Raw genomic sequence first — 13,594 nt, forward strand, 5'->3', positions numbered from 1 at the left:
CAATTAATGCTGAAGTGGAGAACAGAGCGAGGGAACAGACAGATATAGGGGAGGTACTAACACAGGGGATTGAGTCTAGGTGAGTCCAAAGAATCGCTGATGTGCGTGACTAGGGAAGCAGGTGTGCGTAATGATGGTGGCAGAAGTGCGTAATGCTCGGTAGGCTGGCGCCCTGGGGCAGACGTGACAGATTGTGGGGGAAAACACAAAATAAACTGAATTCTCCGAATTGGTAGTTATCCCATTCCCCCGAAAGCATCACATGACATGATTTATTTTATAAAAAACAGTGCTTTTTATTTCTGTTATACTGTGGAAAAATAATTACATACCATTTTTTAAAAATATTGGAGATAATGAAATTAAAAAATGAAAATTTGATCACTTTCTGTTGTACATCTTTTGAACAGTTTTTTTTCTGCTACGTAGAACAGTACAATAAGATAAACATTGTATTTCTAAATTCAAAGACACAATAATACAGGATACAGTCCTACCAGAGGTATAAAAGTATTGGAACAGGATCGTGAAGAGAAATGATATGGACATATTACTGAAACGCACTCACACACATGAACACATACAGACATGCACACACACATACTGTACACACTGACATGCATACAGTCACATTCACACGCAGGTAGAGAACTGTATGTTTATGCATTACACACACGCACACACACGCACACACACACCTATACAAACACTGTACAAATAGATGTGCATACACACACTCTCTCTTTCACGCACAAACATTCACACAATCACACTCCGCTATCCGTATATCAATAGTGTAGACAAACCTTCATTGAACCTCTCCACACACATTCTCCTCTGACCCTCATGGCTGATTGTGTGTGAGGAGGAATGAATGATGAAAGCATTACCGCATGTTCCCTAAGGCCACTCTTATACACAGCATCTCACTAGCCTGGTCCCAGGTGCTGTTTGTTCGCAAGCGTGACAATGACCGTAGGAGTGGGCAAGACAGCACAACCAGATCTGCAACCAGGCTACCACGTCACCTCTCTCTATTTCAGCAGGGGGCACCAAGCTAAGGTTTATAGCCTGGATCCAAGCGGAATCCGCTATGTTTCACCATATAAAATATGTAGTTCGTATAAATGGTGAAACGTAGAAAATTCAGTTTGAATGCCAGGCTAGCAGGCTTATACTGTAGTTCCATACGCCTGGACTGCCTCAAGGCCTGAACACAACACCTTCCCACAGAAGGACTTCCTGCATGGTATCTACTGCATTTAAATGCTTGTAACCCCAGATTTACATCAAATAAAGAGCAAACATGGACACTTGGAAAAAAGGTTCTTGTATACCCTCCCCTTCCTGAATCTTGCCAGTCATCATGGCTGACAAAAACAGGTACTCAAATACTTCTTCGTGTTTCTCTTTGTTTGTTGAGGTGAATATCACCCAAACAAAGACTAAACACTCTCAAGTTTGAACATCTTGGTCCACAGACACTTCCTTCACAGAAATATGACCAAAATAATTCTGTAAAATGTTAAAAAATAGAATAGAAAGCTCTAGTTTGTTGGTGTGCAAATAAAAACAGACTCATATAATACAGATATATGTAGATGATGGATTTCTAAGCAATGAATACTGTTTGTAATGCAGTGCAAAACGTACGACGACCCCACTAACCAGCACCAATGGCGCCAATGAAGTGGAGCAATGTGGGATATATATGTGCTCTAAAATCACTGTATAAAACAACAACCAGCTAAAACAAAATGGCGGCCAGTCATGGCCCTCCACTGGTTGAGGTTTCTCCCGCCCTTCGAATGAGTACCATACTTGACGGTCAATTTCTCCATGATATGCCTTACTGTAATATTTGGCAATCGAATATGGAATAAATAGCCTGTAACGCTCCCTCTCGTCATTCACAACAATCTAAATTCATAGCCCACATGCTATTTATTTCGATAATTAACATCTAAAGATCTTTTGTTCTCTCTAGTCCCGTCTTCTCTGGTCTTGATTGGACTTTTGCTTTCCGCTCTTTCAGAGTGAAGATCTGAACACTGGGATTGTGGGAATTCTAGATTACCAGGAATTCACTCGTTATCCACTGATCTGGACTCTCTCTTTCTCACACCCTCCCTGTCTCGTGGGGAAATACTAACTCCTCTGTGTGTGTGTGTGTGTGTGTGTGTGTGTGTGTGTGTGTGTGTGTGTGTGTGTGTGTGTGTCTGCGTGTGTCTGTGTGTATATCTGCGTGTGTATGCTCACGTGTACAGTATATGTGCGTATGTTTGAGAATGTGAATGCGTGTGTGCGGCCTCTGTGTGCGTCTGAGTGACAGTGTGTATGAAAATGCACCCTCACCGTCTATGTGACTGTGCACTGTATGTCAGCTATCCATCTCACACATGTGTCTGCATCCTCTGTGTGTGTCCTCTGTGGCCGTAGTCAGAGTGCTGCGAGGTATAGGAGAAGCGGGTGGAGCTTCCATACTTCCCCAGTCCAGTCTCTGACCCTGACGGAGTTGCCCCCGGCCCCACTCCCACACCAGGCCCCACCCCTGGCACAGGCCCCACCCCCGACCCCACCCCGTACATCTCATAGGAAGGCCCGGTTTCCAATGGAGCCAGACTGGGCGGGGCAAAGCCCATGCGGTAGGGGGTATAGGGGTGAGAGGGATAGCCGTAGTTGTCATAGGCCAGCTGAGGGGAGTCCAACAGGCTGCAGTCCCCAGGGAAGTCGCTGGTCTGCGGCGGGGGGTTGGGAGGGGGCTGCTGGCTCTGCCCAGCCCGGGTGAAGGTGTTGAACTGGGCGTAGCTGTTGTGGGAGAGTCTGGAGGGGGGCCGGGGGTCGTAGCAACTGGGGCGACCGGGGGTGGAGAGGGTCCCTGGGCCTGGAGGGCCTCCTCCGCTGGCTGTGGCCCCTGATCCTCCAGCACTGCTGCTGACAGAGGCAGCTCCCCCTGGGGTGTTGGAGGGCCGGTAGTCGGAGTAGTGCATGGAGCGGGAGGCGGGGCGACCCTCGTCAAGGGTGGAGGCTCGCACGTTGTAGTAGCCGTTGGTGGGGTCCTGGAGAGAGCAAGATTAGAAAACATATTGTCACTAAGGTGTGTGTGTGTGTGTACATGTGTGTACATGTGTGTACATGTGTGTCTGTGTATGTACAGTGCCTTCAGAAAGTATTCCTATCCCTTGACTTTTTCCACATTTTGTTGTGTTACAGTCTACACACAATACCCCATAATGACAAAGTGAAAACATATTTTTAGAAATGTTTTGCAAATGTATTGAAAATTAAATACAGAAATATCTCATTTACATAATTATTCACACCCTTTTGCTATGATAAGGTACTCCAAATTGAGCTTAGGTGCATCCAATTTCCTTTGATCATCATTGAGATGTCACTACAACTTGATTGGAGTCCACCTGTTGACAATTCAATTATAAGGCACCACAATTGCATGTCAGAGCAGAAACTATACTGTCTGTAAATCTTCGCGATAGAACTGTGATGAGGCATATATCTGGGGAAGGGTAGAAAACAATTTCATTTATTTGTCATTTTTAAAGTTTTTTTTTTACCCCTTTTTCTCCCCAATTTCGTGGTATCCAATTGGCATTAACAGTCTTACATCTCAGCTGCAACTCCCACAAGGACTCGTGAGAGAAGAAGGTCGAGAGCCGTGCGTCCTCCGAGACACGACCCAACCAAGCCGCACTGCTTCATGACACAATGCCCACTTAACCTGGAAGCCAACCACACCAATGTGTCGGAGGAAACACCGTACACCTGGCGACCTTGTCAGCATGCATGCACTTTGACCTGAATGCAAAGTGCTATGTCTGGAGAAAACCTCTCCAGACATAGCCTCTCATCACCCTTCTTACACCATCCCTACTGTGAAGCATGGTGGTGGCAGCATCATGCTATGGGGATGCTTTTCAGCAGCAGGGACTGAGAGACTGGTAAGCATAGAGGGAACAATGAATGGAGCCAAATACAGGCAAATCCTTAATGAGAACCTTCTTCAGAGTGCAAACGACCTTAGACTGGGATGAAGATGTATGTCCCAACAGGACAATAACCCAAGCATACAGCCAAAGCAACACTTGAATGGCTTCAGAACAAGAATTGAAAAGTCATTGAGTGGCCTAGCCTAAGCCCAGACTTGAATCCCATTGAAAATCTGTGGGAAAAACTTGAAGATTGCTGTTCACTGCTGCTCCCCATCTACTTTAACAGAGCTTGATCAAATCTGCACAGAAGAATGGGAGATATCCCCAAATCCAGATGTGCAAAGCTGATACAGACCTACCCAAGATGACTCAAAGCTGTAATCGTCACCAAATGTGCTTCTACAAAGTATTCACTCAGGGATGTTGCATTTAATTTTCAAGAAACTTGCAAAAATGTTTTTGTTTTTTTAAAGCAAACTTTTTTTTATTTAATCCATTTTGAATTCAGGCTGTAACACAACAAAATGTGGATTACGTCAAGGTGTATGAATACTTTCTGAAGGCACTGTATGTGTGTAAAATAATCTCACCTTCAGGTCGTACTCCTGGCGAGTGTCTAGCGTATCGCTACGCAGGTCCTGCTTGAGTTCTATATCGTCTTTAAAGGGCTGAGAGGAGGGAGAGAAGGACACAGAAGAGGGCAGAATCTAAACCATCAAACAATGAAAAAACAACAAAGGAGGGGAGGAATCCAACATAAGGAGGGGAGGAATCCAACATAAGGAGGGGAGGAATCCAACATAAGGAGGGACCGAATAATAAACAAATAAAAAAAGAAGAGGGAAGGAAGGAAGAGAAAGTGACAGATCGTATTTTAAGTTGAAAAGGGTCATCTTTAAGTGTTAAAAATTATTTTGAAAAGATAGAACAGCATAAGTTGATATGACAGAAATGTTAGTGGTTAGTGTTAGTGGTTAGCTGTAAAGTAATAGCGTCAGAGTTGAGGCGTCGTTGGAATGATTGAAAAAACACTTTTAGTGATCGCCTGATGGGAAACTTGGGTAACATAAACCGAAGGAAGCAAAGTTCAAGGCAACCTGCTGTAGCGTTGTGATGGCGACTCACCGAGTACATGGCCTTGACCATGCGTGATGCCGTGGAAACGCTGCCGGAGTCCTCCTCCAAACTATGGGTCTCCTTGTTTATTGTCTCAACCTTGATGTCTGGCTTACCCAGAGTGACCCCACGACGACCTGGAAGCACAACACGACAGCACAGCACACAGTTGAATACTGCTGGATATATGTTAGGGTATATTGATTTGGATACAGTATGTGTATGTACTTTATATGTTTAAGTGTATGTATGTAAGTGTAAACGTGAATAATATATTGCATTCTGAGGAAGTTCAGGTGTATACTGTATGATGTTTTCAATGCATCGGTATCTGAAATATGTATTTGTCTGTGTTTTCTACTGTATTTTACAGGTGTATGTGTTTTCTACTGTATTTTACAGGTGTTGGATGTGTTTTCTACTGTATTTTACAGGTGTTGTATGTGCTTTCTACCTTATTTACAGGTGTATGTGTTTTCTACTGTATTTTACAGGTGTATGTGTTTTCTACTGTATTTTACAGGTGTTGTATGTGCTTGCTACTGTATTCTACAGGTGTTGTATGTGCTTTCTACCTTATTTACAGATGTATGTGATTGCTACTGTATTTTACAGGTGTATGTGATTGCTACTGTATTTTACAGGTGTATGTGATTGCTACTGTATTTTACAGGTGTATACATTTGATATTTCCTAGATGGAGTTATCACTTACTGCCTTTGCGCTGTCGGTAGAAGATGAGCACCAGGACTAGTAAACACAGGAACAGCAGGATGGTGCAGCCAACAGTCCCTCCTGCTATTATACCCACTGGTACCTCCTCTGAGAGGGGGAATAGAGGGAGAGAGAGATAGAGAAGGAGAGAGAGAGAGAGAGAGAGAGAGAGAGAGAGAGAGAGAGAGAGAGAGAGAGAGAGAGAGAGAGAGAGAGAGAGAGAGAGAGAGAGAGAGAGAGAGAGAGAGAGAGAGAGAGAGAGAGAGAGAGAGAGAGAGAAGAAGAAGGATAGATGGAGAGAGGTCAATGCAATAGGGTTCAGTTAGCTGTTTATACAACATGCCGATTCAGCTAAAACATTATAATAGAGCATGCATGAATACATGCTGGTTATTGTTTTTGAGGAGGGATGTCTGGTTGTCTGGTTGCAAGTTACAATGATCAATCTTTTTTTTTTTAGCTTTATTTAACTAGGCAAGTCAGTTAAGAACAAATTCTTATTTTCAATGACGGCCTAGGAACAGTGGGTTAACTGCCTGTTCAGGGGCAGAACGACAGATTTGTACCTTGTCAGTTCAGGGATTTGAATTTGCAACCTTCCGGTTACTAGTCGAACGCTCTAACCACTAGGCTACCCTGCCGCCTCAATATAATGCTACTGAATATAACGGTGTTGTTTGTCTCTGGGCATACCGGTCTCTTCCAGGGTGATGATCATGGTCCCGGGTCCGAAAGAGTTCCAGGCTGTACAGTTGTAGGTGGACAAGAAGTCAGCCTCCATGACGTTGTTGATGGTGAGGGTGGAGAGGACAGCCCCTCCCTCAGACAGAGGTTTACTCTGCTCCACCGTGTACCTCTCCAACAGAGTCCCCTTCTCCTTCTCCCACACGTTCTCCTTCCACGCCCACACCTGAAACACAGGCAGGCAAACAGGCACACATTAACACACACCCATATACCATACTGCATGTGCTCTGACACACACATGCATTATGTACAAACACATATAAGCATAGATGTGCATATGCACATATGGAGGAATATACACAGGGGTGGACTTAGTGATTTGAAGGCCCCAGGTAGAGCCCCCTCCCCCTTCCATGTCTATTAAACAAAATCATGGCTACTGAACGAGGAGCTGTTCGGAGCCGGCTCTTTCAGGTGAACGAAGCCGAATGAAAAGGCTAACTGAAAAGACTTGAAATACCCTTCAATAGTAAAGGTCTTTGCATCACCATGTAGAACAGGGGTGGGGAATCATTTTGTCTTGAGCGCCACATCGGGGTTTCAAAATTAAACGGAGAGCCGTACAGATTTGTTTTCTGAACGATTTGTTCATCAAAAGGAATTAGCAGGCCAGAAAAGGGGCCGTTTTTAAAATAAATATAGGCCATAGGTCCATTATAATCTCTATATACTTTATATCTGGTTTTAGGTAGTTAGGGATGCACTGATGTGGCAATTCTGGGACAATATCTATATCTGACATTGTCTTCGGGAATATCGACCAATACATTTGGTTATTGTATGGCCTTCTTAACCAATCAAGCACAGATACAAACTGCAATCAAGTTTCTATGTTCATGAAGCTAATAAGAAAAGATGTCAATTTCATTGGCATCACAAAGTGAGTGAAATGGATCAGAAAGATATTGGAAAGACGCGCGTTGTTTTGCAATTGCGGTTCTGTCACAGTCCCTTCCGACATGTCCTGCGCAGCTTGGGAGTGGCGTAGAGGGAAACAGAACGAGTCGAAGCTTTCAGGAATGGGATCATACTAGCTTATAGATCTAACAGTTTAAAAGCTAGGGCAAAATTCAGAGGAAGAAAAAAGGAATACGCTCCGTTTGTCACAACCAGAGATGGTCACAGCCTCTAAAATAGCGCACATCGGATGAGGACCTCAAGCCAAAGAAGAAGAAGGCAAGACAACAGAGATATTATGTATTATTAAACAAAGTGAAGGCACGTTCTGCCACTGTGTACACATATGTACCGTGTACACAAAGACACACACACTAAAGTAAACAAACAAGCACATACATTCCAAAACATTCACACACACTTACAACGCCCACATTATGAGATTCACACACGACCAGCGGCAACTGTTCCAAGCAGCTAAATCGCTCTAATCCTGGACTTTAGAGTTACATGCGGTGGTTTTAGAGTTGGTAAGAATCTTACACACTTCCTCCACTCCCAAGCCACTAAAAGCTATTATTCACACTGAAGCATGAGAGACTATTTGAAATTGCACAAGGCCACGTGTTCCCGTAATCTACCATTCATTCTGAAAAACGAGGAACCTCGGGCAGAGGAATTTGCAGGGACAACTGTGCCTGTCCTTCATATTTTATAACTATTTTTCTGTCCCTGCATAAGAGACGCGCCCTGGTGCGTCAGAGAGAATTAAACTCACAAGGTTTAGAGAGGAGAGGGGGGCGAGACCAACTGCACGCTGACTGCATCCAAAGTGGCATCCTATTCCCTATACAGTGGTACACTATGTACACCATATGGTACACTATGTAGGGACTAGGGTACCATTTCAGACACAGACATCTGTCTGAGTGCATCCGGACCAGAGAGACAAGTGGAGTGAAGGCGATAGAAGTGTCCCCAACTAGACACATTGCGTTTGTTGACATGGTGGGTCTCAGGACAATTCTGAAGGATTTTGACGGCCGTCACATGACACAAAAGCTGCGAGAGTGTTGACTATGTCAGTCCCACGATGACGATTATGTACAGGTGGTAATGTGTTCATGTAGAAGCTTGCAGTAGAGTTTGTACAGTATCCACTGTCCACTTACTATCTTGTCCGGTGGAGGTGTGCTGGCGATGTAGCACTTGACCTCTCCTCTCTCCCCCCTCACTGCATACTGAACAGGCTCACTGGAGATGATGGGGGGACCTGGATAGAAAGAGAGAGAGAAAGTGTGAGAAAGTGTGAGGGAGTGGATATTCCATATTAGAAACTGGGTGGTTCGAGACCTGAATGTTGATTGGCTGTCAGCTGTGATATATCAGACCACAGGTATGACAAAACACTTATTTTTACTGGTCTAATTACATTGGTAACCAGTATATAATAGCAATAAGGCACCTCGGGGTTTGTGGTATATGGCCAAATATACCACAGCTAAGGGCTGTGTCCAGGTGCTCTGTGCATAACTGTGCGTGACCTTTGGTGTTATACGTACCGTTGACAGTGAGAGTGACCTCTGTCTCTCCCACTCCGATCCTGGGGACGATGGCCTTACACACGTACTGCCCAGCGTCCGCCTGGCTCACTGACTTCAGGAACAGCTGGTTGTTATTACTAAGGACCTGTAAGGGATGGAGAGATAGAGTGAATCAGGGACAAGCAGAGAGAGAGAAAGATGAACAAAAGAAAAGGGGAGTGCGATGATGTGGCCTGACATCATTCTACTTTCCTTCAGGGGCAAAATATGATAAAAGAGGAAGACTTGAGAAAGAAGAAATGAGAGATAAAAACGCAGATTGGCATTTATTGGGATGACTCACGTACTGGTGGCAGCTCTGCAGAGTGGTTACTAGCTGGCACAGCCACAAAGTCAAACCTAACCCTAACCTTAACTACACTGCTAACCATAATACCTAACCCCTTGGAGGTCTGGAGAATTTTGTATTGCAAACACCTTTTGATTGGATGTTGATTTTCAAGAATCTTCCCCCCCACACGCCCGTAGAAGGGGTGCTGTGTGTTATGTGTGTCACTGTGTTCCGTCCGGGTAGTGGTTTCCCATGCTAGCTTTAAGTGCTAGTTTTCAAGTTATCAAGTGCGGCTGACAGTGTGTGATTTATATGTATTGAAATTGGACTATGCTGGTAAAGTTAAACGTCACTCACAGCACGTTCTAAACCGCTCTGGTGTCAGATTTTTTCCATTCGTACACATGGCTGCTGGCTGCGCTTTGCTACCACTGAAAATATAATTATTTTTGTTTTTGTAAGGACCACAGAAACGGAGGCAGTGCCAGAACCTTTTCAACTAAGTAAATACATTTTTTTTTATGTAAAAGAAAAACAACATAATATTAGCTAGCTACACTAGGCCAACTCAACTGAGCTGCTTGCTAGCTAACGTTACACACTGTTGAGTTTTGTCAATTAAATGTCATCAGCTACCTAACATCCTATAACTAGCAATCTTGATGTAATTATTCTAAATTAAAAATCCAAATGCATTTGTAGATAACAGCCACGGAAGAGGGTGAAATTGCAGCTCCAGCTGTAAGTAAAAGGAGAGTGTAGGCTACTGGATAGTGCAGGTAACTTTGAGAGGACATTGTGAAAAGATTCTCTGGTTCCAGTCCCCAGAGGGTTAAACTTTGAGGACAGGGAGATAATAGCACCATAATATTTAGAGCTGTCAAATTTGAGTATAACGAAGCCTGTTTCTGTGTGATGTTTTCTATCCTCAGGAAGCTTTGAAAGCCTGTTTGTAGATGAAGAGAAAGATCCCAATGAAACTCCTACGAGACTATGGGTATATCCTATATGCCATGGATTATACAGTGCCTTCGGATAGTATTCAGACCCCTTGACTATTCTAAAATTAATTTTAAAAATGTTTTACCTCATCAATCTACACACAATACCCTGTAATGACAAAGGAAAAACAGGTTGGGATTTTTGCTAATCATTTTAAAATAAAAAAATATCACATTTACATAAGTAGTCCTTGCTGCTGAAAAACATCCCCACAGCATGATGCTGCCACCACCATGCTTCACCGTAGGGATGGTGCCAGGTTTCCTCTAGACGTGACGCTTGGCATTCAGGCCAAATAGTTCGATCTTGGTTTCATCAGACCAGAGAATCTTGTTTCTCATGGTCTGGTGTCCTTCAGGTGCCTTTTGACAAACTCCAAGCAGGCTGTCATGTGCATTTTACTAATGAGTGGCTTCTGTCTGGCCATTCTACCATAAAGTGCTGCAGAGATGGTTGTCCTTCTGGAAGGTACTCCCATCTCCACAGAGGAACTCTAGAGCTGTGTCAGAGTGACCATCGGGTTCATGTTTGGCTCTGCGGCCAGCTCTAGGAAGAGTCTTTGTGGTTTCAAACTTCTTCCATTTAAGAATGATGGAGGCCACTGTATTATTGGGGACCTTCAATGTGTAGACATTTTTTGGTACCCTTTCTCAGATCTGCGACTCTACGGACAATTCCTTTGACCTCATGGCTTGGTTTTTGCTCTGACGTGCACTGTCAACTGTGGGACATTATATAGATGGGTGTGTGCTTTTCCAAATCATGTCCAATCAATTGAATTTACCACAGGTGGACTCCAGTCAAGTTGTAGAAACATCTCAAGGATGATCAATGGAAACAGGATGTACCCGAGTTAAATGTCAATCTCACAGCAAAGGGTCTGAATAATTATGTAAATAAGGTATTTCTGTTCATGAATTTTTGCAAAAATGTCGAAAAACCTGTTTTTGCTTTGTCATGGGGTATTGTGTGTAGATTGCTGAGTTAAAAAAATATATATTTTACAATAAGGCTGTAATGTAAGAACATGTGGGAAAAGTCAAGGGGTCTGAATACTTTCCAAAGGCACCGTATGTGTAGGTCTACCTATGTTGGAAAATGTTGTATCCAAAAATACAGTTAAACATCACACACAATGTATAAACCTATTACAATTGGAGCAGGCCAACCCTGCTGGAGGTCTTCTGGGTGAGCAGGGTTCTGTTACAGCCCAGCAATAACCCACCTGATTCTGGGCTTGGAATAGAAAGAAGTCTTCTCACCCAGTAGATCAAGGATCAATGGAACAAGGTGTCCATAGCTGGTATGGTGTTTTTTGTGTTCACCTGAAATGATGCTTTAGTAATTATAAAATACTTGTTACTACTCAATTATCTATTGTTGTTTAGACTAAGGTGCCTAATCTTTACATACGAGTTATCTTATTTGTACATGTTGAAGTGTTGATTCTTTGAAGTGAAGTGTTTAAACTTGTTTAAATTGTTAAACAACATTTTCTAAATTAACTAGTGTCAATGTTAAGTTTCCCTTTCCTGCAGTCAATTACCAAAAGTGTCCTCTTTGACCTCATGAGTGGAATGATATTAATATTTTAAATAATTTCACAATTATTGTCAAACAGTTTTGTTACATTTCAGTCTTCTGTGATGTACAGTATCTCAAGTGGAATATTGGTATGCAAACTCAAAATTGAATACACTTCAACTCTATATCTGACATGATACAGGTGTCTCCTTTTTTAAAAGCCCATAACCCTCTGTGTGAGGTGTATACTTTTGCTTCAACATAGATTTGTTTAAGACTACCAAGAATCATCCCTCTGTGTGACCCTGATTTAGCCCACTGCAATAAAAGGTTCATCATATTATCAAAATCCTGCTATAAAGAGGGGTTCTTTCTCTAATGTGTCTCTGTTTCTGTGTTGTATACTCAAATTAACATTTCCTTTTTGTCTAGTCGAAAGCTCTCCAATCTGTTTTATTTGATTGTCACTCTCTCAGTATATCAGCTATGTGAATCCACTTGGCAGCTTATCACATGGCAGGCATCACCAACATAGACCTACAGTAGGATGTTCTTTTATTTCTTTCATTTTAGCAATGTTGCTTGCAAATTGATTGCAGTTTTCCCCCATGGATAGACAGTACATGGTGGCTCTATGTATCACTGACCCTGCATAAGCTAGCGACTGGGCTAACTTTTTAGGTCAACAATATGCTGTTTTTATGAACATTTTGCTGGCTTTATAATCGTCAGAGAAGTTAGTTATATCTAGGTAGCTTACAAGGTTAGCTGACTTTTCCAAAAAACGAACCTCATTGTGGCTAGCTACGTCTTGTCCCTTTATGCTAGCCTTTACAGACACATATCACTTCAGAAACGTCCAAATAAAAAACATGGATATGGTCAGTGTTGTAGACAATTTCTCCCCTTTTGCTGCAGCTTTAGCTCATCTCAAAATAACATTGAAATGCTGTGAAAACCAGAGTGCTGCAAACATTCTAAAATGTTTTGTTTGTTGAAATGTTTTGTCCTCACGCACTGTTGCCCCTACGGCACTAATCCAGGGGGCACCTTTGGAGCTCCGCCCAAACAAGGCATTTGATTGGTATGGCGTGTTGCGCGGCGTCACTGATTTACACCGGGTTCTGACACCGCTTTAGCTGATTTCCTCCATGGAACTTCCCCAGGCTTCCCGCCCAGGCTCCCTATTTAAGGGAAGCTTGTTTCGGGACGAGGCTAGCCTAACCTTAACTTTAAAGCAAAACCAAAAAGCGCATTTTCCCCCCATGAATTTTACGATATAGACATTTTTTACTTTGCAGCTGGCCCATCTTGCGGAAATTGCTCAGTTCTGCCTCCAAGGCAAGATTCATGACAATAAACGTCAACCTGCGCGAAAAAACAGGCAGAGGTGAAGAAGGACGGGATAAAATAGAGAGGGGGACTATAAAAAGATAGAAAGAGATTAGGATGGGAGAGAGAAATGGACACTGAAGGAATGAAAAATAGAATAAAATAGAGACAGAAAAGTGAAGAAGTGAGAGAGAGAGAGACCGATGGAGGAGAGAAGGGGGGAATCAGGAAAAAGCCAAGAGAAAGAGAGAGATGAACAGAGCAGAACAGAACATAAATAATAGAGAGACAAAGGATAGAAGAGAGGGAGACGATAAAGATACAGACAGCAAAAGAAGGGTGGAAAGTGGGGCCTCCTGAGTGGCGCAGCGGCCCAAGGCACTGCATGACCGCGAGTCCCATAATGAGGCAGGGGGGTGGCTTTACTTGGCTCATCC

General features: G+C 43.2%; 1 protein-coding gene across 1 annotated transcript in view; it reads right to left on the bottom strand.

Annotated features, from left to right (window-relative positions):
- Window positions 1-271: 271 nt before the first annotated feature.
- LOC118392716 (kin of IRRE-like protein 1) overlaps window positions 272-13,594 on the bottom strand; it is a 41,047-nt gene continuing 27,724 nt past the window's right edge. Inside the window, exons 9-15 of the mRNA XM_052459686.1 lie at window positions 8,987-9,113; window positions 8,597-8,697; window positions 6,474-6,690; window positions 5,781-5,888; window positions 5,076-5,203; window positions 4,541-4,618; window positions 272-3,059 (exon numbers count right to left, since the gene is read on the bottom strand). Of these exons, the coding sequence (XP_052315646.1) occupies window positions 2,394-3,059; window positions 4,541-4,618; window positions 5,076-5,203; window positions 5,781-5,888; window positions 6,474-6,690; window positions 8,597-8,697; window positions 8,987-9,113 (1,425 nt within the window). The 3' untranslated portion in view covers window positions 272-2,393. The remainder of the gene's footprint in view (window positions 3,060-4,540; window positions 4,619-5,075; window positions 5,204-5,780; window positions 5,889-6,473; window positions 6,691-8,596; window positions 8,698-8,986; window positions 9,114-13,594) is intronic.

This window comes from Oncorhynchus keta, chromosome 13 (genome assembly GCF_023373465.1).
Source record: "Oncorhynchus keta strain PuntledgeMale-10-30-2019 chromosome 13, Oket_V2, whole genome shotgun sequence".
Classification (NCBI taxonomy): Eukaryota; Metazoa; Chordata; class Actinopteri; order Salmoniformes; family Salmonidae; genus Oncorhynchus; species Oncorhynchus keta.